This window comes from Syngnathus typhle, linkage group LG1 (assembly GCF_033458585.1).
Source record: "Syngnathus typhle isolate RoL2023-S1 ecotype Sweden linkage group LG1, RoL_Styp_1.0, whole genome shotgun sequence".
Classification (NCBI taxonomy): Eukaryota; Metazoa; Chordata; class Actinopteri; order Syngnathiformes; family Syngnathidae; genus Syngnathus; species Syngnathus typhle.
The window spans coordinates 29,576,691-29,599,508 of record NC_083738.1 but is presented as its reverse complement, the minus strand read 5'-3'; the positions used below and the strand labels follow the sequence as shown (position 1 = coordinate 29,599,508).

The 22,818-nt window shown below is 40.9% G+C and overlaps 1 protein-coding gene across 2 annotated transcripts in view; it reads left to right on the top strand.

Moving 5' to 3' along the window:
- Positions 1 to 22,818, top strand: part of LOC133160678 (follistatin-related protein 5-like) — a 67,397-nt gene that overhangs the window by 36,652 nt on the left and 7,927 nt on the right. Inside the window, exons 7-12 of one of the 2 annotated variants that reach the window (XM_061288579.1) lie at positions 6,033 to 6,199; positions 10,438 to 10,558; positions 15,554 to 15,715; positions 16,534 to 16,668; positions 20,625 to 20,651; positions 20,819 to 20,937. In XM_061288579.1, coding sequence (XP_061144563.1) covers positions 6,033 to 6,199; positions 10,438 to 10,558; positions 15,554 to 15,715; positions 16,534 to 16,668; positions 20,625 to 20,651; positions 20,819 to 20,937 — 731 coding nt within the window. The remainder of the gene's footprint in view (positions 1 to 6,032; positions 6,200 to 10,437; positions 10,559 to 15,553; positions 15,716 to 16,533; positions 16,669 to 20,624; positions 20,652 to 20,818; positions 20,938 to 22,818) is intronic. The other variant, XM_061288587.1, reaches the window with a different exon arrangement.

The following is a 22,818-nucleotide window of genomic DNA, read 5'->3' as shown; positions in this document are numbered from 1 at the left end:
TGGAGAGACTATATCTCTCAGCTGGCCTGGGAACGCCTTGGGATCCCCCGAGATGAACTGGACAAAGTGGCTGGGTAAAGGAAAGTCTCGGGGTCCCTCCTAAAGCTGCTGCCCCCGGTGGATTAAAAAATAAATAAAAGTAGTTTGCTAAAATTATTCAAAAAATGTACCGCGAGAGAGAAAGATTATAGAAATGCTTTATAAGACCACAGGTATGGTGGGAAAAGTTAAGGAATAGTTTTCTATTAACCTGGGTTTAGAAGCAATTACACTTGGTGCCGACTTGAGTTCTGTTGGCATCTTATTCTCTTTCCATGCGGCATAACATCTAAATGCCAATTCAACATGTTTGCTTTGAACTCTGGCTCATGAGCCCGCTGACCTCAAAACCCTAATGGATTCACATTCAATTCACATTTCTTAATATATTATAGACCGAAACCTTTGAGTGTTCCATCTAATACATAGTCAGGTTTTTGCCATGCTTGATTGGGAATAAACGGAAAAATCTGGACGAAAACAGTCCAATATCTTTCTATGTGTAAAGGGCCTTGCAACTTTACAAGTCTGTTAGTTCCTCACATCGTTACATCAAAGTATATTGAATCTGTCCAGTGGGGCAGGCAGATGAAAGCTGAACAAGTTTGACGGCTTAGCATTTGCCAAAAAGAAAGCAGGTCACACAATAACAAGACGTTTAGGGCCACACAGGTGCTTGGTGAAGGCAAACACGCGTGCACTATTTTTCCATCGCCTTTGTTCCCCCTCCACCTCTTCACCATCATCATGGCTTTCATGACTCCCTTTCCCATCTGACATTTTGCAGCCTGCCTTGATATCTTTTGACGGGATCTGACATTTGGCTGGCGTGACACATTTAGTGGCAGGGGGCGGCAGAATCCCCGGCCGCCGCCTTCATTTTATCAGCCAATACAAAGTTGTGAGCCAGTGTGTGCGTGTGTGTGTGTCTATGTGTGTGTATGAAAAGCTCTTCAAGACCAAACTGCAAACCATGGGAACTCAACTGTGTTGCCTTGAAGAAGCACTTGTTTGGCTGAAACTCTCAAGACAAAATTATTGGCCTTCCCTTGAATATGTCAATATGTTGCCAGTTGCATCAACTTATTTTACGCACGCACGCACGCACACACACACGCACACACACACGCACACACACACACACCATTGTGAGGACTCTGCAAAGTTAATTTCAATATTTTTACATGATAACGACACCTGTTGGGGGCCCTCCCTTAACAGTGGTGCCTCAGCACACCTTTAGTAGCGTCATTTATTATTCAAAGCAACGCCAGAATAAATTTACATGGAGAAAACCACCAGGCACACACATCATATTTTAATAAATGACATCAATGTTGCTGCTTGAATAATATGCGGAGTCATGGCTCACTGATTTGTGGATAAGAAATTATGTCCCACCACCCAACACCACATTTCAAATGGAATACACCAGATAGGTTCAAATCTCAGTTATGGTTCCAAAGTCAGAATTCAAGGCACTGATAAAGTTAGGATGCAAGGTTTGGGATTCAAATGAGGATTCAAAGTTGGGTTTAAAGTCAGTGTTAATATTCGAAAGGAGGGTTTCATGTAACCGCTTCTCTCTCTATAAATAGCCGTCAAGCCGTTTAGCACATCATATTGTGGATTCTGTACACAATGCACCTTTTAAATGTAGTGGCTGAGGTAGCAGTGTAAAATTGAGTCCAATTATAATTCTTGAGGGAATACTCGGAAAAAAATCAGCTGCGCCATGCAGCTGTTTCCCATTCAACAAGGTAGAGTTTTATTTATTATTGCAAGTGGACATTAGTATGCTTGTAGTGTTTGCGGGAGGAGGGACAAATTAGTCACTAAGCGATCTTGTGCATTTAAATGCACGCTTCCTTTGAACGAGTTGATATTTTGTTGATTTAAGAGTTGTGTGAAAGTCTGACAACACCGTATGCGTGTCGGGATGGTAGTGGCTGGTGAGTCAGACAAATAAGAAGAAACAATTTCATTTATATTTATTTGGTTTCTCATGGATCCGATTTGTCGGCTACACGTAGGATGAGGGATCGAATACCCCCCAGGGTCAAGTTTCAGCTACCATAAATAAATTTTAGTCATTTGGAATCAGGACTGTTATTAGTGCCATTACTCATGTCAAATGGGATGTGCAGACAGTTTTGAACATTCACAAGTTGGCTCACTTCCTAATATAAAACAAAACAAAAAAATATCAATGGCTTAGTCACCTGTGTCATCAAGCCACCATCTTTTCATCAGCAAATAGCAACATTGAGTTGCAAAACAAAAAGCAAGTATCAAAGGCAAACCTTTGTAGCCAATGAAGAATGTCTGCTTTCATTTGAAGTGTCCTTTTGTCTATTAAAGCAGCTCGGAACAGGGGACAAAATGTGGAAGCGAGACGGCGTCAGCATGTGGGCAAGTGTTGCTTTCTTTATTTGGACGTGGGACTCCTCATCAAAGCCCAAAATACAAGAAGGGAAGACAAAAGGGAGTGCTTGTGTTTCCAACTAGTTTCTGTCTTTGTCAGAGATGTGGCATCAAAAACAGAAACCCATCCTTTTTCTTCTTCTGGGAACCGAGGAGCTCTCTCGAATCAACTGAGCTGTCTAAGATCACAGAAACCTTCCCTTTTCTGATCTTGTCGTCTTTTTTCCCATTCCCCGCCTGTGTGCGGAAAAAGGCTTTTATCTGCACTCCGAGGCGTCGAAGTGCAAGCGTTGGTGGGTAGCTTCGGTTGTTGATGGACCTGGCTGCGAAAGCCACGAGGCGACGAAGGAGAGCGACGGGCTAAGAGCAAGAGCTGGGTTAAGCGACCGACCTGTAATTTGTCTTCATGCGGTGACCCTCGCGGCAATTTTAAATGCGGCCGTATCTCTCCGTCCCGCTCCTTAATTGCTTATTACAGGTTCGTCGTACAAGGTTGATCCTTCCCCGGGGAGGTCGAGTCACTCCAGCCTGGAAATCTTACAGGGGGGCCAATTACTCTTTTAATAAATATCAAATGAAAAGTACTGCACTTGTTTGATTCACATTCCAAAGGCTCACATTCAGTCGAGCTTCAAACAGTCACAGATTTCGTCTTTTTGGAAGTGATATGCAACAAGCTACTTTTGTTCCCAGCCCAAAGGAATAAAAGTACATTGGCGCATTCTTGTGGCATCTTGGTACCCAGCAACTATTTCCGAGCAAGTTCAGGAGCTTCATTCTGACAAAAGTTGTCCTTTTGTGGCAAAACACACACCAATATTCCTGTTGGAAATTCTCTCTGGATAATGACGCTCACCCCAAATGCCATGGGAAATAAAAAAATAAAATCTTAGGATAAACATTTTCACACGAGACATATGGCTAGAGCAGGAGACACTAACGCTTCCTGTCTTATATGTTCCGTAGGGAAAACTCAGTCAGAAAAAATAATCCCCTCCCAGAAGTTTACCAGGCACTCTTCCTCTGGGGATCAGCTGCAAATGGAGTTTGTAGCTTGTCGCGAATCCCGGCGGTATTACTCGACAAGATTGAACGGTTAGAGGACGACATTATGGGAATGAGATTTCGGATCAGATGATCCACCAGCCAGCAGCTGGACGAGTCTAACTTTGTCGGGTTTCACTGTCTGCAAGGGGAAGAAGCGGAGAATACATTGGCCATAGCTCATCGAACGACAGATCCAATTTCCTTGCGTATTTACCTTCCACATCTGGAGAATGTCGAATGAGTTTTACTTTCCCAAGACATTGTGAAGAGGAAAAAGTTACCCAAGTTTCAAATTCAGGGTTTTCAGTACCAACTTTGGACCTGTGTTCTGATTGGGTAATTGGCAGAAAGGATGTAAAGACCAAACAATGGCTAAGCAATTTAAATTGGGATTTTTTTACAAAATTACAGTAATCCTCCATGAAGGAGTGAGGACAGCAGCGAATAGTAAAAAGCTGCACGTAATTAACCCTGCCAAAAGATGTTTATGATTGCCTGTATGATTAGTTTTACTCTACCAGGAACTATAATCCCCAAAACACTTGAGTATCATTCAAGCTTATCTTACATTTCCCTTGAAAATGAATCAAATATACTTAGAGATGATTTGACTTTGAAAAAAATAACGTGTTCATGGAGCAAACACTCACTGTGACTTCCATCAGCGATCCAGGTTTATGTGATATACAAATATTGTCTCTGTCGTAATGTGTCACTTCAACATATTTCCTTGACACCAATGTACTTCTTTGGTATTCGGTCGGGTGTTAACTTATTCAACTTATTCAACGAGTGACTGCCGATAAGTTCCGTAAGAAACAAAATTTGCAATCAGAAGTTGAATTCATAAATATTGAGTGTGGTCATAATTTTTTGTCGGAAAAAAGAATTGTGACTATTTTTGCTGGAAAAAAAACCTTTAATCTCATAATGCCGGTTTTTCACTTTTAAATACATTCCCATAAAATTCTGACTCTTACCTATGAAAATAAAAACACATCTTTATCGCAACTATTTTTGGAGCTTTAGAAAAATGTCACATTTTTGTTGCTGAATTTGAACTTTTTTTCCTATGATAGTCCAACTGTTGTCAATATCATCTCATAATCGTATAACTTTTTCGTTTCTCTATAAATAGTGTTTCTCAAAATAATACGACTTTGTTTTACCAATTATTACATTTACCGTAAAATATTTTGTAAAATATAATGAACATCAAAATTAACCAAATCATCTAATATGACTGTAGTACTGAGTATTTATTTTCTATTAAAGTTTTGTATGCATATATATTGTATATAAATGTAATTGTAAACGCAAAATATAAAATTATAAAACGAGAGCAAAACTCCATCACTGGTATTGCATCACGAAGGTATTAATCTTTAAATCATTACGGCTGTACATACAACACAACAATGATAGTTCACAACGAGGTGATGGAGGTTTGGAGCACTGGGCGTGGTTAATCCCCTAATTTCGCTGCTATTTCAACGGCGCTTTAGTCGGCCAAGTGAGAGATTACCAGTTTTAGCTGTGAGCCTCGCCATTCTCTCCGCCCTCTGCTCCCATTGGTCAGTCGGGCTCTTGCAGGTCGGTCGAGGTCGCCAAGACATGGAAGGTTAAGACGGAAATACGCGGGGTCTTTGGGTTTGGGTTTTACACCTTCGGGAGCACAACTAATGGAGTCTGTTTTGGAGTGAAAGCTTACAGAAGGCTTTCTTTCAGACACGGGGTTGCGTAACACAACTCAGTAACTTGATGCAATTGCTGGACACCATGCAACCCTCCATCCACTATTGGGAACAGTACATTCTTGTATCTATAGAGAATGACTCCATACTATATATATATATTTTTTTTACTGTAAATAAACTCCCTCACAATTCCTCATATTTTCACTGTACTATTTGGCAGCTGTCTTTTAATTTTTCTTGTAAATGTGCACATTTTGACACATAAGTTATACAGCTGAAATACTAAAAATGTAAACGTAATGCAGCTAACCCCAAAGACACACTTAGACTCTGGATTTTCTAAGTTACGAGTAGGTAGTTAGGGTTTAGTTTGTTTAAGGTGGTTGGTTAGGTTTGTGGCTCCAGTTACCTTCAAGTCCAATTTGTAGCCCAAAAAAAGGAGTGTGTTTGCAAATGGTCATTATTCTTCAATTGCTTCGAGATAATTGTCCCGTGTCTTCGCAAGAACACTATTCATTAAGCATGATTGAAATCAAGATTAGCCTTGGTCCAAGTACACCTTTCTAACGATTCCCTTCTTCATTTATTCAGATTTTTAAAGTATTAAACTCGTCTCCCTCATTAAACCCCAAAACCAATATTGTTATTCTAGATCAGCCTCTGTAGCACACCAGCAACTACATAACCTTGTGTTCATTTATAATCACATTGTTTTATTCTCTCAGCTTGGATTTACACTGCAGGTTCGTTCCTATTCTGATTTCGTGGCTGTTTTGACTGAAACCCCCAAAACACAAGCTGGAATTCATGTCTCTGTGCCAACAGATGTGTACCTGTTGGATCTGCCGGAGAGCCAGAGGGTGACGGCGAAGACCGTGACAGTGGGGCAAAGTGTCGTGCTGATCTGTGCCATCACGGGCCAGCGCCGCCCGCCCATCCTGTGGAAGAGGCACAATCAGTATCTCAACGCCTTGAACCTCGACGACATCAATGTAAGTATGACAACAATAAGATAAATGGCTAGTTTTATAGTTAATGCAGAGACGTACCGGAGACGTACTGAGACTCATTTTCACCCTGCAACTATTCGTCATGAGCCAAATTGTAATGAGCCTATCGCAGCTGACATCGAAAGGGAAACTACACCCTGAATTGGTCGCCAGTCAGTCACAGGGCATTACATAGAGACAAACAAGCAAACATATCCACATGCACACTGACAAAACACAACAGTATTTTTTTTCACCAAAAATACCATGATCTACATTGATTAAAGACATGTTTGAGACTTTTTAAATTCACTTACTAAAGAAAAAATACAAATATCGTGAAAATGTAAATAAATACATTTTGTTTTCTTTTGCTCAATTAGAATTTAATTGTTTAGAATTTAAAACCTACACAATTGACTTTTTACTCTAAAAATCACTATTCTACACAATTATGGTTTTATTCTAAATTGGATTTTGGGAAATGTGTTAAGATTACTGAGATAATTTACGTTTGTATTTTTTTGGCATTTGTGGGTACTTTGTGGGACTTTTAGTGCTTTGCATTGCGACTTGGACAATAATCAGGTATGTTTTTTGCTCTTGTGCTGCTCTGAGATATGCTGGGAAGGACGACAGGGGGATTTCAGGGACGGGAAAAGAAAATGAAGGTTGATACCAAGGGGGTTTCAAAACAACTACACAATGTTGGACTTTGTGCGTGTGTGTGTGCCTCAGTGAGCTCAGTGTGTGTGTGTGGGGGGGGGGATACCAGATAAGACCACCTCACTCTTTTTTTTTTTACATTTCTACTGTGTGTGTGTGTGTATGTGTGATGCATAATAAAGTCAACAGCGTTGCAGTAGATAAAGGGAGCCCCAGTGAAGCCAGCGATGTAAAACATTAAATCTTGATGACCCTTCAAATGAGCCGCCCAGCTGTCCGCAGTCATCCTCCGACACTCCGGGAAGCAGTGTGACGCATTTAAACACTCAATTTTCACACGTTATATAACGCTTTGAGAATTTTATGGCGAGGAAATAAAAAAAAAAAAAAAAAAAGAGAAAGCTCAAGATGTAACAAAAACGGAGACGTCAAGATAGATTATTTCTTCAGACCGCTCTGAAGGATTTACGTGAGTGGCGAAAGTAAGAAGGTACGAGGGGGTTTTGTGAGGTTGCTAAACTTGGAAAATAAATGCTTTGTGTCTGAGTCGCGGCTGCTAAATGAAAATATGTGACAGGTCCTATGCGGCTATTTGTATTGGAAGCGCGAGGTAATGCATTCAAATGAGATTTAAAGGGGGTTTATTATATAAAATTGACTTTTTAATACAAATAGTTGGGTTCCCGAGGTACCTGCCCACCCATCAAGTGTGAAATTACACAAGCAGGTAAAACTTTTCTTAGTTGCCTAATACTGAAAAGGTGAATTTGACACAATTGTGACATCACAATTTATATAATAAGTAGTGCCCCCACAAATGAGATTTTCCACCAATGACTGAGGGTTGGCCAACATTAGCTGTTTTCAAACAATGACACAGAAGCACTATCATATCAAATCTAAACATTAAGCAGAGCTGTTGTGTTGTTGGATGCACAGATTAATGTCTGATAAGCAACCTGTTTTGTTTGTATGCTACATGCGCCACATGCACTGATTGACTGCAGTCTTTGGAGCTTCTCTGCGTTGTGAAAACGTGGCTTATGGCATAATTCTATGCAACATTGCTGGCTGTTGCGTCATCACTCAAAGCCCATCAGCCCAGCAGAGCTGCGCTGATTGTTGCAGACTCGAGCATATTTGTGGACAAAATTTTTCTGGTAGATCGAGAGTTACGGATTGCATGGGATTGGTGAAATGAGATATATATTTGTTTTAAATCAACAAAAGAAAATTGACAAGGTCACATTGTGGAGTGATTGCATGTTAAAGTTAAATGAAAAAAATACGAGAACAGGCTGCTACATATCTGATGAAGCAACATGTGGTTCATTGTCCAATGTTCGTTTTGTTTGTTTAGTGTGAACAGTCGCACATATTGGTATTTTCAATATCCTATTAAAGCAACATTTAAAAAATATATTATTTATTATTATTTTAAAATCTATTAGATCTTAAAATAGATTATATATGTCATTTATTTTTTCTGTGTAACATTTTTGCCATCATATTTTTGCGTTTTTTCCCCCCAGTTGAAACATGGCACAAATGTGATTGGGGCATTCACAACATTCACATGCACATCTTTCAATATGGTCAACTCTGACTCTAATGCCTCACTCATCTTCATGACACAAGCGAGGTTGATTTATGTGGTTGCGTTCTTCTTTACAGTTGGAAAAGAAAATGGACAGCAGGTTTTAACCTCAGGAAGGCTGCGCGAAGCCAATGCTGTCACCATGCCGAGTGAAAAATGAACGGGTGGAGGGGATGAAAGTCAGTGCGGTAGAACCTTCGTCGGGCTGGCCGGTGTTGTGCTGACTGGGCGCGTATAGCTGGGGGGCACACAAGGGCAGGTGGATTTACCCTCCGGAGACTATAATTAATACGGCCGTCAGAAGCAACCTGCTTCAAAATACAGTTTAACCTCACTACACTGCGTACACATACACACACGTTTTGCATATACGTACCTCAAGTAGAACAAATCCCAAATGTCCTAAATGAGTACCTAGTGAACAATTCATTGGAGAAATAAATATTGTATGGAGTGCAGGGTTAGTTAGAAGTCATCGCCATGTTGAGTGAAATTAAAAGAATGGAGCCATTCAAGTATAATGCTAACCCTAACCCTAAAGGTGAGCAACAGTTGCCTATGAACTTTCCTGTTTTTGACGACAGAAGTGTCTGGAAAAGCCGACTAGAACATCTGAGCTTTATTTCATGTTAATCGGAGACACTGGGAGGTGTGAGCTGTCTCATATTTCATTTCAGTTTATTTTTATTGGTTGATTCTAACAACAACCAGAGTCTCAGTTACAAGAGGGTGTGCACACTTAGGCAATCACATTATCTCAGTTTCTTTTTTTAATTTCCTGTCATTTCACTTTCATTGTACAAGTTAAAGGTTTAGAAATGTTTTATCTTGGTCTCTTAAAACACACACACACGCACGCACTCTTGTCTCTCACTCAAAGTCATCCAGGCCTCAGCTATCTGGCCAATCCAAGGTATGAGGATAAACGCTAAAAATGGACGACTGGACAAAAGATAATCCTCACGTCGCCGGTCGAGGCATGCCAACAGCAACATAATTAATTAATGAGCTTTTTCAATTCAAAAGTAAACATAAACAACAGCGCGGAAAAAAGGCAAACATTTGCTAATAGCGAGAAAAGCCACCACAAACTAATGAGCTTGTTAACGATGGATAAAAAGAGGGGGGGGCGACGAGAAAATTCATCTACCTCATATTTAGAGCGGTTTGAATTATTCATACAGCCACCAAGGAATGTTTTGCTTTTGACAAAATCGACTCTTGATTCTTTCCGATATGAATTTGCTTGTTTTGCTCAGGGATGTCTTTGAAGTAATCACCTCACGTGCATTACGGTTATTTTATTCATTATGTTGTGTTGCTGACAAAAGCCTCGTTGCATGTTTTTGTCATTGTAAGCTTAGAAGAATGTGCGCAAGCCGCAGCAATTGGGAATATTTACACTGTTAATAACAACAACAAAAATTGGCAGACAAAACATTTCGGTTGCTTTGATAAGGAATCAGAAAGTACACAATTTACTGCTGTGATTCTCAAAGTGAGCTTAGCAGGTTCTCTTGCTGTATGTAAATGAATCACTGACTGGAACGGAACCATTGACGATAATATTTAATACAAGCAAAACAAAAAAACATTACAATGAAGCTTGTGTAGCTATCCTTACTGCATGTTTAAACATTTTGAATCAAGCGCATTATTTAGTATATATATATATAATATATATATATTATATATATATATTATACATACTATGCACCACCTCCCCACTAATCTGAATATTGTGGTAATATTACATTTGTGGAATATGAATTAAGCCAAAGAATCCACCCAATTTTAATCCATTTTAGTGGGCCGACATTTTGCCACATACCACAAGGCTCAAGTAACGAGTGACAAGTCTACCAGACCCAATTATTTGTATACAGGCCGTTAAAAAGTCACCTTTGCGTAATACATCCCTACCCAAAAGCACATTTTGTTGGTTTCACCTGGCTGCGTTTGTCTTTGTTACAATCAGGACTTTGGCGATGACGGCTCCTTGTACTTCACCAAGGTGAGCGCCGCCCACATGGGCAATTACACCTGCCACGCCGACGGCTACGAGAAACTCTTCCAGACGCACGTTCTCCACGTGGATGGTAAGAGGCCTCTTGTGTGGAGTGGCGACTTTTTGTTCTCGGGGTTTGAATCAATTAGGCGTCACATGTAGCAGATGGCCCATTCATCATTCTTGCCAACTTAAAGATGGATTTTGAGCTCCAACTGAGCGCTTTGGCAAGGATACGCCAGTAGTCTCCGGACGTTTATGGAGGGGATTTACAAGGTATTTACACAAAGAGAAAGCTTTCCGACGGGAATCCCAAACATCTGCTGCTGTTGTAAATTCCGACCTCCCAAAAAATGTTTTTGCGACGTATCTTTTCCCAGGATATTCTTTTGATTAAAAGGCAGTCTCAGAACACTATCGCTGATTCTGATTTGGGGTTTGCTTTGGCGAGTGGTTCCAAAACATATAGCAATATTTTTAATTAAAATTTCTTACAAAGAACAGAAGACAGATGGATATGAAAAGTCTGCTAGTTTGTGGGGAACAAAAGTCACTGTCAGATTTGAAACCCAGAAAATACCAGATTCTTAAAATGCATTGTAAATCATTGGAGGGAGCCGACAATTGGAGTTACGTAATGTGCTCCTTCTTACGTGTTCCAGTTCAGAGGCGAACGGCAGCATTTTACTAATTACTGTGCTGCCGTGGAAGATAAGCCTCACCTTTGCCAGATCCCTGCGGTAAAAAAAAAAAGCCGGGCTTGACAATCGCACTGAGCAGAAAGCTTTTATGCTGGGAGGAGATTTTATTGGCCGATATCAAGCCTTTTCAAAATAAAAGGAATCAGCTGGCGTTTTGCCCATTAAGCTCTGATATAAGCTTACTTAGCCAGATGAGGTGGCTCGGGCATCTCATCAGGATGCCTCCTGGACGCCTCCCTGGGGAGGTGTTCCGGGCATGTCCCACCGGTAGGAGACCCCGGGGACGACCCAGGACGCGCTGGAGAGACTATGTCTCTCAGCTGGCCTGGGAACGCCTTGGGATCCCCCGGGATGAGCTAGATGAAGTGGCTGGGGAGAGGAAAGTCTGGGAGTGCCTCCTGAAGCTGCTGCCCCCGCGACCCAACCCCGGATAAGCGGAAGAAGATGGATGGATGGATAAGCTTACTCGCTCATGAAACATTGGCAATGGCCTCAAAACATCCAAATAGGTTGGGCTCGAAAGGCGACAGCTCAGTCATTTCTTTTGTTTGAATTTTGAAGTACCAATAGTGTTCAATGTTGGAGGATCTAGTGTATACTTTCATCCCACTTGGTCTTCATTCTCCATGAGGTGAAGAGTTTTGCTCCTTTGCTAATTGGGCTAACTTTGGGAGTGAAATGAGCTCTTTATGGAGAAGGTAAAGGTCACGGGTGTGCTGTGGAGTACTTGCTTTCCCTCCTAATGAGCTGGCATGGAGTTGAGGAAACTTCCTTCTACATATGACAGACAGCTGCTTCATTAGCATTCATTCAAGTCGATTGCTGTGACCGTTAATTGAAACACTACAGGGAGACGAACAATTGTTCTGTTTATGAAAACCCCGGCGCCCGGGAAAAGCAAAGAATCCCAGTCGTAATTGATTCCGGACCAGAACTTTTTAACATCACCGCTATGGATTTCGCATTGCGGGGCCCCCTAGAAGACGCTATTGCCTCCTGACGAAGCGACTTGACGTTTTCTGAAACTCAATTAGGCAAGCGAGCTCGATAGCTAAGTGGATTTGGAACGCTGTTCATTGCCACCGACGCACGAGAATGTGATGGACACTATTGAGGTTGAAGTGGAAGTAGCATGAGGGAGAATAGTTGTTAGAATAGTTGGGGTCTCGCAAGGCAGCTATATATATATATATATATATATATATATATATATATATATATATATATATATATATATATATATATATATATATATATATATATATATATATATACATACACACACACACACACACACACACACATACATACATATATATGTATGTATATATATATATATATATATGTATGTGTGTGTGTGTGTGTGTGCTTGCCTTACAAAATATGTATTTGAATAAATTATTTGACTCATTTGCTTCAAGGCACAATTCATCAATCAATTCCACAACAGCAACCAAATCCTTAGTGCTGAATGAATCCTCATCCCTACTGCTGCTGAAGCCAAATTATTTAAGATCCTGTATCGTCAGTCTGCGCTCATGGGCCTATTCATTTATTTGACATCATTTTAATAATGCCAGTTCATTTCATACGCCAGACTGGCTGCTGCCATTCATCTCAACCAAAACGTTTATCCATACCGCGACACCCTCGGAAACAATTTTCCCCAGATGGTCGGCCATGTTTCATCAGTGGCACGTATGCTGCCGTAACAACACCAGCAGAGAAGGATTATTGCGTAAATATTACGAGAAATACAGTACAATGAACGCCCTTTGATTGTGATCGCTTCTTTTTTTGTATAGTTTATATGCTACTAGCCCTCCCACATGTATGTAAACTTTAAACAGAACAGATTTTCCAAATACGTTGTTAACATACATATATGGGATCTTCACACATGGCAATTCAAGTTGTTTTGCACCTTTATTACACAGTGGCTGATGTAGTGCATTTCTGGGGATGCAGAAATATTACTCGTACAAAAAACAAAATAACCATATATCGTGATCTTTCCCCAGTGCAAAGGGCTCTCTTGCATAAAAACTGCATTCCAGTCCTGCTGAACAAGAAACCAACATAAAGTGCAACAACTCATTTTGTACATTTTTCCACCTCCCAAAATGGCCCCAAAAATGATTTGGCCTTCTCACGTCGTAATGTGGTGCAATAGATGACTAATTTTAAGTGAGCTAAGACATATAGTGGAAATTACAGTATCACAATCAATGATTTTTCATAGTGTGGATTGTTCCTGCCACAACCTGTATTTTCCTCCGTTTTTCATGGAAAACGCATATTGAATGTTTTTGAATTGATGAATCAAGAGGCCACTCAGAACCCGCTGGCCGCTAGTTGCTCATCTGATTTCCAATGAAGAAAAGTGTTGTACAGCATGCTTGTCCAGCCCCCCCCCCCCCCCCCCCCCCCCCCCGCCCCCCATGGCCTCCTTACTTTTGCATGCGCACATTAGCCACAGCTTGTTGCCGCGCATGTGATTGGCAGCACATATGTCAGAGGTACATGGTCGACGACGTGCTTTTCGGCCGACGCCTCCAGCTTCTTTGCGTGATTGAAGTGGCTGCTTGGAATTTCACAGTTTGAGAGCAAAACAGCCTGCTGCATGTGTACGCTGTGTACGCTGTGTGCGTGTGTGCGCACGTGGAAACCAGTGTGTGTGTGCGCAGACAGTGGCCTTGCTGGGTGATTGACGAGCGGCCGGCGAGCTGCATGAAGGACTTGTCAGCTATGTCGCAGTGAGCCTGCAGTGCAAGTCGTCTACATTCCATACGTATGGAACTCGAAGCATGGGTAGATGAGGAGTGTTTGAAAAGGCTTTTTCCTTCACTATGTCCACGTCATAAATACACAGACTCGAGTGCACCAGTTCATAGTAAAATCTGTTTTTTGTTGTTTTTTTAATGAAAGAGTTCGATCCTAGAATGGGTTATTTCTACGTGAATTATTGTCCATGGGGAGTAATTGTTTCTAAACACCACAAGACAAAAAACAATTCCCTACCCTAAAAGACTTTTTGTATTCCATCATCTCAAACACCAAATTGTTTGTTTGGATTAAAAATTAATCTTCAAAATTTTTAGAATTTTTACTGTTTTTTTCTAATTATCTGAATGTAAGATGTAATAAAAAAATGTTGGACTTTTTTTTTTTTTACACACAATGAAAGGAATAAATAATTGTTTTTAATGTATAATTTAATATAATTTTTTTTACACATTAAAAAAATCTGCAACCCAAATAAGTTACTTTTATATATTTTCAAACTACTGAACATAATTTTATCATCATTAGTAATTAAAAAAAACCTTCATCCTCTAAAATTCTAAAACCAGAAATTTAAATGATTGTTTGAACTGCATCTGGTCAGACATAAAGAAAATATTATTTTGACACTTTGGCCGCTTTTTCTATGTTGTCAGTCTGCGTTTATACGTATGCTGCCCTTCAGTCAGTGTCCTAGATTGTGTTTGTGCCTTTTTATGGGTTGAAGCTGGATTGCAACTGTTTTGTGACCTTGTGTTTGCGATTGTTAACAGCGGCCCATATGTGTGTCTGACTGCCAACACGCCAACGGGACATTCCAAAGCCCGCCTGTACCTAACGGTCCAGATGGCGATGGCGGCCATTCCTGGAGGCCACCATCCACCTAGATACCTAGACAAACATTTTTGTGAGGCTTCTCAGCAAAAAAATAGAAAAATTATTAGAGGATTATGGTAGGCTTGGAAGATGACAAGATGGGGTTGTGTGTTAGGATTTTGCTATTTTTGGAGGCCTTTTGTGAATATTTCACACTGTGTGCTCTTATTCCTTTGGAATTCTTTCAATATGAAACATGTTCCGTGAAGCTGGATTAGCAAAACCTAATCTCCCTTGTGTATCCTATGCATAAATGCATTTGATTATTAATATATCGCCTGCTTGAAAGTTCACAATGTATATTTTGATGATTTGCTATTCCCACAGGGTAAAGATTTTTTTTAAAGAGCCAAGTCAGGTACTAGACGTTGTGCTTTGTCTGCTTGCTAACAAAAGGTTGCTTGAAATCGATAGGAAGCAGGAAAAAAAGTCAATGACCTCTTAATGGTTCTATCGCTCATTTATATGCGTGATTTGTATACGCGCAATCGTACGAGACCCAAGGCTGCGGGGAAACAACGAAAACATTGATCGTGCTCTAAATACGGCACTTTAAAGCTTACTTAAAAGGTGATACTAATAGAATACTAATAGTTTTTTCAATTAGATTGTAAATTTCAAATTTACAGGATTTGGCACAGTTCTGTGATTAAAATCCCTCATGACACCCTATTAAGAAAGTTTTGCATTACATTGAAATTCTGATGGTGGCCATGCCCCCACAGTTCCGCCCGTTATCCGAGTGTACCCGGAGAGCCAAGCCAGAGAACCGGGCATCACCGCCAGCCTACGATGCCACGCCGAGGGCATCCCCCAGCCGCAGCTGACCTGGCTCAAGAACGGAATGAATATCACACCCAAGCTATCCAAGCAACTTACACTGCAAGGTAGTTACTTTCTTGTAAAATAGTTTTATTTTCATCTAACACATTAGCTATTAGTGTTTTGGGTTTTTTTGGTGCGTATTTTTGAAGTAATTGAAGACCGTTAGATTTTAACCAGTGCAATTTATGGCAGATTTAAAGTAAGGGATTAAGGGATTTAATTTGTTCCTGAATCTATGTAGCTTTTGGGAGTTTCACCATTGTGCCCGTTTAATAGTTGCAATTTGTTCATTGACTGCTGTCAAAACTATGCATGTTTTGTGTTATTCAACACTCCTTCTTTCAGCCTTTGGGAGTCATGCTAACCTACACAACTATTAGATTTTTAGTAGTCCTTCTAAAAGAAACTGGGAAACTAAGGCTGATTCATTTTATCTTCTGTAATAATGGATGGGATTTCAGGTCATGTAAATTTAGCCAGAAAAACCTTTGTTTGGATTTGCACTTGTCTTGTTTGAATCTGGGGGGAGTTACAATAGTGTTATCAACCAATGCAATATATGGCATTTTTTTGTCAATTTGTAAGTTAAGTGAGTTAAAAGTCATTTTACTTTAACAATTTGAACTCTTAGCGCATATAAATTCATCTTGTTTTAAATTGCATAATGGTTGGGGTATTAATGGTAAATTAATCTGTTCAATTTTTGGTGACTTTAAGGTCACTACCTTGGCTATTTTAAACTCGTGTAAGTATTCTGCGACATCTCATTTTGAATCTGCACAATATTTGAAGGTGATTTGAATGAGTACTTTAACCTGAACAGATGTTGGGAAAATACTTAGAGAAGCATAATTTTTGTGTGTGCGTCTGCTCATCCCAGCTAATGGCAGTGAGGTGCACATCAGCAACGTGCACTTTGAGGACACCGGCGCTTACACCTGCATCGCTAAAAACCAGGCAGGCATGGATGAGGATATCTCCTCGCTCTTCATAGAGGACTCGGCGCGCAAAACCTGTAAGTGAGCATGGAGACGTCCATTTGAGATGTCCGCCCGTCTGCCCGCCCTTGATTTCCCATGCAGCAGTGACAGAAAATAACAAATAGCCTCAGAGTGCGTCGACAGAGCCTGACAAAGCAGAAACAATTGGCACACTGTGGAAGGCATCTCTTTTGTGCCAGTTAGCAGCAGACTGTTGCCGTTTGAGGCACGGCGGACTGTGGAAAATAAGTCCTCTGCTCCCAAATGTACTTTATTGACAGCCAACTGGAGTGTGGCCCTCGTAAAAGAAATTCCTTTAAGTGGTGTGTATGTGTGTGGTTTGGGACCCTTAATTACCTTAAGGAGCGCCACGGCATACCGACAACGGCTCTCAAACCCCCAAACAACATGTGACATTTGATAAAAGGTCACAGTTAATTAGCTTGCCCTCCTTATTTAGAAAAAAGCGCCTAAATTTCAATGAAGTAGTCTTGGAATAATGTTGTTTGGTGACATGTTGACTGGACTTATTCAAATAACCGCTGGCATTTTCAGCCTCATTAAGTAGAGACCCTCACAGCCCCTTTCAAAGAGAGAACCTGCAAATTTGATGCAGAACACACCCTTTCACTTAATTTACTCTTACTCTTTTTCACTTTCAAGAGGTTCAGTTGTCTTCTTTTAATGAAAAATGTAAAACTTGGAAAAATTTAAGTTAGTCTAAATTCAATATGTAAAACTTTGGGGGGATTTAAGGTAGCATTTTGACCTCTCCGACATTTGCATCCCTGTGTGACTTTGTACTGCTTAACTTTTGAGGACTTTTGAGTTATGCTAATTTAAACCCGTGCAACTTTTGGTGGCTTTCACCATCTCCGTTTTACCTGTGCAACCTTTGGTGCGTTTATGGTACTTTAAAAAAAAAAAAAAAACATTTCATTGCAGGCTTACTTTAAAGCCATCATCGGGCTATTGCAAAGCCCCGCTCGTCAAAACGTCAGCACATCAGTGCTTGTGGATCGCCGGCTGGTCTCACGACTGCGCTAAATCCTCCCCATCAAACTTTATGACTCACAGTGAAGGTCTGTTAGATAAGAAATGACCTCAACGGGAACAGAACACGGCATCTTGGAAAGCTAGTGGGCTGAAAAGTCGGGCGTTGCATGGCAAAAAAATAAAATCCGTCTTTGTTCTATCGTATTGTATAGAACCCAGAAAATTAGGACTAGAGCTTTTATGCTACATTTTTTCCTGGTTACGTATTAAATGACCTTTACTTGATTCAATATATCTCCTTAAGAAACCATTGAAATGAATTCAATACTTTTATTTAACTTGGCAGCCTCTCAGATAATGGACAAAAACAACAATGGTTAGAAGCTTCAATGCAATCCATACTGTTGGCTCAGTGCTGAGTGAAGTGAGATGCAAGAAGTGTGTTATTTATATTGAGATTGCACAGACCAGGCTGGAAAGCAATGAAAAAACAACACTGTGAAACAACTGGGTGCAATTATGCAGTCACTACACATTTTGAAGTCCCTTACTATATAGATTTTGTTTACCTGATTCTAAAACCTTTTGTCAAATTGTTGTGTTTTTTTTTCTTATTCTTCCTTAAAAGGCAACAGGTAGCCCTTGACAATGTTTCATTCAAACGCACTCCTTACCTGGTGTGACAGACCTTGGTGCCTCGAAAGCAACATTGTGTGCAGCCCACAATAAATACAGCAAGTTGGTGCCGAGGAAGTATATTGAAATATGTATTTGTATCTCAGGGAGTAGCATACATTTAGTTGGAAGTTGAGGGGAGATTATTGCCGCATATGCATGTACACTGTCAGCGCATTTTTTTGTTTATTTTTATATTTAGAGAGTCTAATGATAAACATTTTAGGAGCGCATCCGATACTTGCGGGCCAAAGTGAATCGAGGTTTAGTGTTATCGTAAGTACGTTATGAATTTAAAAAAAATAATCCACTTATTCTTTAAATTGATTAATGAATTAATTCCATATCAACAGCTTTAGTTATACATTCGTTGTATGAAGCCAGAGGTCAAATAAATATTGATTGATTGAGTTATGATTACCAAATTTGATTACCACATTTATTTTTTTAACCTCATGACTGGCCTGCCCCCCTACTCTTTCTCTACACTGTTTCTGGGCTAATTAGCGCCGTCAAAGTGTGAATGGTCTGTCCCGGGTCGCCATCGCCGTGAGCCAGTCACATCGTAACCTTGCCGCTGGGCCTCCCGGGCGTGACGTCCCTAAACTTTGGCGTCCAGCACAAACAGTTATCACAAGAGAGCCAAACGATTGCCCGCCGCCGTCAGCCGGCTTGTTTTTGCTACAGTATATGGACACTGAAGTTGATATATGGGCCCCTCGCACGCGCGCAACAGCCGCAGTCTTTCCGACCCCGGGTGATGAATAGCATCAATATGGCTTTCGTACGACTGCTTTCTTTCTATTTTGTTTCCATCCCTGGCATAAACGCCATTGTTCTCCAGTTTTTTTGTCCACCGTCCATTTTGCAGACGACACGGTGTTACTTTTGTGACGCTTTTTAATGAGCTGAAAAAGATTCGCAAGAGTGCACAGGAAGGGTAACACTCGACAAAGCGCTTTTTTTTTTTTTTGCAACGATTACGCCTGACCCTCGCCGCTTTGTCTCTTTGCCAGTGCCGTTCCACGGGAGAATGAGTGCTGGAGGACAGATTAGCATCGGCGCCAATTGGCCCACAAATTGGACAGCCCGTCAGAAAATGGAAGACGGGAGTGGGTTGATGGAGGGACTGGCAGACAATAGGCAGAGAGGGTCGGCATTAAGGACACAGCGTTGAATTTGCATGAAAACCGAGTTCATATCACCGTTGCATTTCTTCCTCACAACAGTGACCCTGTCACAGTTGTCCTCATACAAAAACTCATTTTCACTCTCAGGAAAGAAATAAGTCCGACTCCATCCAAAACTGCACAGGCAAAGCCTTCATGGCAGTGAAACATAATTTTGCTGGCTTGATATACGTGACTCTCTTTTTGAATTGAACTACCCAAAAATTGTAAATTCCAATATAACTACAACAAAGTGGAATTACTCACTCCTTTGAAAAAAATGCCTGAGAGACGTGATGGAAGGGGAAACGAAAAATGATGCAGTCACTTAGTGGCATTTTTGCAGGTATTGCTGTTACAATAAAGAAAAGGTTTACCACCGCAAAATCCATCACCTGAAAGGGAGTAAAACTACTCACCCTTTGAAGATATCTGACGGACAAAATAATGATAGAGGTAACTGGTAGTGGTAGCTATCAGACGCTCTCAGGCTCTGGTCTGGCACTGCGAGTGTCATTAGCCATCTCAAATCGAGGTCTGCTGCTTCTAAGAACAGAAAGATGGGCCATTAATCCATGTTAATGAAGCATTAAAATGACCTTAGCCTGAGAAATGATTTAGTCACCTGGGGCATCTGAGGTAACCCATATCACCTCACACTAAATATATACTAAGGGCACAAACTTGAATACATTTGGAAAGTACGGTGATAAGTAACGAGGGAACAAGCAAACGATAATCTCTCAACACTAAGCCGCCTAGCGAGCAAAACATACTGCTGGGATATAATCCCAAATATACAACTGTCAACCAAAATAATGTTTCAGGTCAAATTCCCAAAGTATTGTGTTGTTTATATGCTACATCAAGAGAAATGTAGCAAAAAAAGCGATCCTGGCTTGCCTGCTGCTTTGCTTGCATTTCAGGCTCATGCTAAATGATATTGTTGATTGAAGTCGATTCCCGTAAGCATAAGCAAACACAGTTGGCGATGTCTAAAACCAAACATCCTTATTTCCGAGCAGAAGACTCAATTATCTGTTGCATTGGATAGCGGGGCCCAAGCATTCCAATAAAAGTCTCACAAATGTGATGTTATTGATTGTGGCGTTTAATGTTCAATGTTCTCTTTCTCTTTTTCTGCCTGGCAGTGGCCAACATTCTGTGGCGGGATGAAGGTACGGCTCCGTGGCTGCATTCATTAAAGTGACTTAATTGAATTCCTGTAATAGGATTAGCCATCTGTGACAAGAGGGATTAAATGATCCCACAGTGCCTTATTTACTTTAGGGTGTATAGCGTCGCTTCTATTTCACCGGGCGAGTGACGTTCTTTGTTGTTGCAGGTCTTGGTATCGGAAACATGTTCTACGTGTTCTACCAGGACGGCATTAAAGTCATCCAGCCGGTGGCGTGCGAGATACAGAGACACATCAAGCCCAGCGAGAAACTGCTGGCTCTTAAGGTGACAGACTCAATAACACGGTTAGAAAAAAAACAAAAATTAGCCTGGCCACAATTTCCACTTATTCCACCCACAAATTCAAATTGGCATGTCCATCATAAGACACATGAAAATATCTCATGTCCAAACTTGACATTTTGATTTGAATCATTTTGAATGAATTCTAAAAGCTGCTACTCTGACAAAACCATACTCGGGGGGGACAAGCTAGTTTCACCGATTGACACCAAATTGCTTTGACTTGTTTATCCTGTCTGAAGAAAGTGTAATAAACTCAAGCCTAAAATTGAAGGGTAATTGAAGCTGCCCTTGCATCCTGAATCCGGTATCCTGGGGGGATAGGCAATGCTAAATTGTCAAGCCGAGCGTTTGTTTCATTATTATTTCCAGGATTCACCAAATTCAGGCGTTCAGTCCAGATTGCAGATTCCCTGTGTTGTTCTGGGCAATTTTCCTTTCTTGAGAAATTTTCAGGGTCTATTCATGATAGACACGTAGAAGAAAATTTCATGTTGCTAAATGAAACTTTACTGGGGCTTTTTTCATGTACTTTTGGGTCTCTCTTCCACCGATCGATGTTAAATTGCACAAACGTCCATCATACACGATAGTTCTGAAGAATAAACAGGAAGGCATTTTGGACAAATTCAAATTTCAACTGCTGATTAGTCAGATTTTTATACACGATATTTTTGTATCCCTCCAGGAAGTCTCTATGTTGCAGAGACAGTTTTGAAGTTTTCGCTCCCCGGTGAGACGCTTTTGTGGATAATTGGATTTTTTTTTGTGGCGGGGAGGGGTTACGTTCACAACCAATCATAGGCTACAGTAGAAAATGTGGCAACACCTTCCAGTTTTGCCTTACCGAGAGTTATCTTGCTAAAATTCAATGTACAAGAAGACTTGAGGAAAGGCGAATTAAGACCAGTAATGCTGCATTAAGGATTCTAATGAATTCGCAAGAAAGATATACTACTTCTGACTGTCAAGGGAATTTCACACAGAACAAAAACAAACATATTTAAGTCGCCCACACACAACCCCACACAAAGTACAGTATGCAATGTGCCGAGACATTGCAGCCGCCTTCGTGCATGCCCTCAGCTGCATCAACAAGAATGCTGGGAAAAGAAGAGGAAGAATACCTAGATTTAGATAGATTTTTGATCTGCCGTGACTGCGCTCTTACATTCAAGTCCACTTCTGAGTGAAGCTGTGAAGATAACCATATTAGCTTGGAGCTATCTTCCATTCATGTTCCCTTCGCATAAATAACTTCTGAACAATTGACTAATGGGGATCCATTTTTTTTTTTTTTTACTCTTGCTGTGTATCTGAATCCATCTCTTTGCCTTGGAACATCCGTGGCTGCCGCCGTGCATCTGATTATAGATTACTGCGGTAGTTTCTAGTGCTAGCTGCTACTGCTATTGGTTTTATGTCGCAACATTAGTGCCGGTGTAGATTTACTGCACTACTAGAGAAGACAAGAGCGGTATATTAACCGAGACAAGTTGGCCAGCGGGAAGGCACCTGTCACCGCACTGCCTTTGTGGTTATAAATACACACGAGAAGCGTTAATTCCAACGTCCCGGAGCCGGAGCCTTTTTATTTCAACTTTCCTGGCCGGCAGCCGCTCTAAATCGCCCCGCAGAGTCTGGAACAGACGGTCGGGCAGGGGATAGCTACGTCAGCCAGCCAGGCAAAAAGCTGCCAGGGCCTGGAAGCTACACATCCGTGGGAACGTGCAAGCTTTGTTGTGTGGATTATGCGTTAGAAAGAAAAAAAAAAACTCATTTGTCAGTAGGCGGGAAAGGAACAGCAACACTGTTGATAAGATAACTGCAAACTGTCTTGCACGTGTGTGCGTGCGTGTGTGT